This window comes from Benincasa hispida, unplaced genomic scaffold (genome assembly GCF_009727055.1).
Source record: "Benincasa hispida cultivar B227 unplaced genomic scaffold, ASM972705v1 Contig1378, whole genome shotgun sequence".
Lineage (NCBI taxonomy): Eukaryota > Viridiplantae > Streptophyta > Magnoliopsida > Cucurbitales > Cucurbitaceae > Benincasa > Benincasa hispida.
In genome coordinates, this window is record NW_024063933.1 from 4,526 (window position 1) to 7,622 (window position 3,097).

General features: G+C 36.6%; 1 protein-coding gene across 1 annotated transcript; it reads left to right on the plus strand.

Moving 5' to 3' along the window:
- Positions 1 to 792: 792 nt before the first annotated feature.
- On the plus strand, positions 793 to 2,848 carry LOC120068916 (BEACH domain-containing protein B-like). The gene is made up of 5 exons (XM_039020555.1): positions 793 to 1,036; positions 1,167 to 1,640; positions 1,717 to 2,046; positions 2,151 to 2,603; positions 2,697 to 2,848. Exons 1-5 carry the CDS (start codon positions 836 to 838, stop codon positions 2,745 to 2,747), a joined length of 1,509 nt encoding a protein of 502 aa, XP_038876483.1. The 5' UTR covers positions 793 to 835; the 3' UTR covers positions 2,748 to 2,848.
- The last annotated feature ends 249 nt before the right edge of the window (positions 2,849 to 3,097 follow it).

Consider the following 3,097-nt stretch of genomic DNA (forward strand, 5'->3'; position numbering starts at 1 on the left):
CTCAACTCGCTCACCTATCACTCATGTCCGCCGGCCCGCAATGCTGAATAATACTAAACAAAAAAATAAAAAAAAGGTGAGCTACAAAAGAATAAAAGGAATCAAAGAAAGGTGGCCAAGCAATGGCTCTCTGTAGATATATATGTCATGAAACCTAGCCCCAAAATGGATGAACTCCTAGCACTAACTTCAGTCATTCAAGATTAGCAGCTTATTTTGGCTCCACGAATCCTAACAATTAACTTAGATAGATTCATAAAAGAGAATTAAAATAAGTTTCCTCAAGCCAAGTATCTCCTGAAGAAATTTTCTTTCCCCATTGCCAACATTAAAAGAACTTTTCATTGATTAGTGGAATGGACAAAGTGTTCAACGATACAAACTCTTTCCTAGGAAGTAAAGGTCTTGAAACATTTCCATCCCCTTCCATTTCTTTCCAATTATGAGTCGAAGTAAAGGAATGCCAAGTCTCCAGATTGAAAATATAATGATTTAAAATCATTATTGTCTCCCACAGCTAGCTTGAAGTTGATGAAGTCTCTCGGAAGATTGGTTGGGTGGACTATGAGCATATGTTGTTAGAGTGGGGCTTTGTATACTTGGTTATGGTAAAGTTCAGAAGTGTTTTTTTTTTTTTTTTTTTTTTGAACACTTTGGTGACTCCTCCATGAACCAAAATTCAGATGAAACGATTCTCTTTTATGACTTTTCTCATTCCAAACAGCTTTTGTGTTGCTCTCTAAGGAAGATGAAATTCTAGCATAGCAAGAGAAGAAATTTTATTTTCTTTTATCTGATTCTGATTCTTTTGCAGATAGCCGATGAAGCAAACTATATGAAGACATCAAAAATTAACCATGAGAAGCAGTTGCATGAGCTAATAATCAGAATGGAGGAAATCTTTTCTAATGAGTCTAACAACCAGAAGGTTTTTGAAGATGAGATGCAAGGTAGTCTGACTTCCATTTTGATTGCAGATGACAATAGAAGGGCTGCATTCCAGCTTGCGTATGAGGAAGAGCAACAAAATATTGCGGTGTGTGTAGTCTACATTGTTTAGTTTTCATACTTGTCATCATCCTTTTGATTGATGCCATTTGTTTCACATGGAATGGGAACTTAAGATTGTTTCATCAGTTCTGTCATAGAGTTTGTTCTATTGGCAGGAAAAGTGGATGCACATGTTTCGTGCTTTGATTGACGAGCGTGGTCCGTGGGCTGCTAATTCTTCTCCAAATATTTCTTCAACGCATTGGAAACTTGACAAGACTGAAGATATGTGGCGACGAAGACCTAAACTAAGAAAGAATTATCACTTTGATGAAAAGCTTTGTCACCCCTCATCAATTTCTCCTGGTGCTGACATTACTCACGCTGAAAATGAAAACAAATCTGGTATTGTTGGGCACATTCCAGAGCAAATGAAAAGATTTTTGCTGAAAGGTGTTCGGAAGATAACTGATGAAGGAAACTCAGAACCCATTGAAAATGATGCTGAACAATGTGAACCTAATGCTTCCATTCTCAAGGACTCTTCCGATGGCCAGTACCCAGAGCTAATCAAAGACGTTGGTGACTGGAAAGATATTGTACAGGACAGAAAAGATACTTTATTTTCATCAGTGACAGAAGAAAGCGAGGTATGTAAACTAAGTTGAAACTGCACTCCATTAGTTAAATACTTCAGTAGTGTTCATGGATGGCTTCATGCATCAGGTTCTCATGTCGACTCCTTGCATACTTGTGACACCCAAAAGAAAATTAGCTGGACGTTTGGCTGTAATGAAAAATGTTTTGCATTTTTTTGGCGAATTTTTGGTCGAAGGCACTGGGGGAGCATCAACCTTTAAGAACTTCGAAGTTCTTAAAAGTTCAAATTTGACTAAGCTCAACCAAAGGCAGAAGTCTCTAAAGTGGCCATTGCATTTACAATTGGATTCGAGAAAGAGTACTTCATTTGATAACATGGAGGTGATGAATGATGATGGCTATTTAAAAAGACCACTAAAAAATGTCAGACGCCATAGAAGATGGGACATTGGAAAGGTAGGGAAATCACAAATTCCATTTCATTTTACCAGGCATTGTTGTGTATAGAAATCTAATGTTTTTTTTTTCTTCCCGTTCTTGTATGTATGATGGACTCTCAGATAAAAGGAGTTCACTGGACTCGATATTTGCTAAGATACACTGCAATAGAGATCTTCTTCAGTGATTCAGTTGCACCAGTCTTTTTTAATTTCAACTCTCCAAAAGTTGCGAAAGATATTGGGACTCTGATCGTGTCGAGTAGAAATGACTATTTGTTTCCTAAAGGCAGTAGTCGAAATCAAAGTGGAGTTATTTCTTTTGTCGATAGACGTGTTGCCTTAGAGCTGGCAGAAACTGCAAGAGAGAGTTGGAGGAGGAGGGATATCACAAACTTTGAGTATTTAATGATTCTCAATACTCTTTCTGGAAGATCTTATAATGATTTAACTCAGTATCCGGTCTTCCCCTGGGTTTTGGCGGATTACTCCTCTGAGGTTCTTGATTTTAACAAATCATCAACTTTTCGTGATCTTTCAAAGCCTGTTGGAGCTTTAGATTTGAAACGGTTTGAGGTTAGTTCCATTGTCCTTTACACCAGATGTCCCCGTTTTATTTTAGTTTTTAATTTTTACAGTTATTATATGTGTCAACTGTTACCTCTGCAGGTATTTGAAGATAGATATCGTAACTTTTGTGATCCTGACATACCAAGGTGATTTCTGTCATGATTTCTTATTTTTAAGCAAGTTTTTTTTATTTTTGTTTTTTATTTATTTAATTACTTTGGAGGGAGCAAAAATTAGCTGATATCTGTTTTTGAAACTTTCAAGTTTACACAATTTTGAAAATTTTGGCTTTCAATGTTTTCACTTAGTATGGTATAGAGTTTTCTTAAGGGGAAAGAGCATTAACAGGCTGAGATGGAACTCTAACAAAACCATAAACTATAAATATGCTCCCATCTTTTTTAGATTAGAGATTTCGTCGGCAACGGAAGATAAATTTATTCTTCTAGAAAATAATAGATAGATAAACACTAGCGGTCGCAAGGGATCTTGAGCTCGCA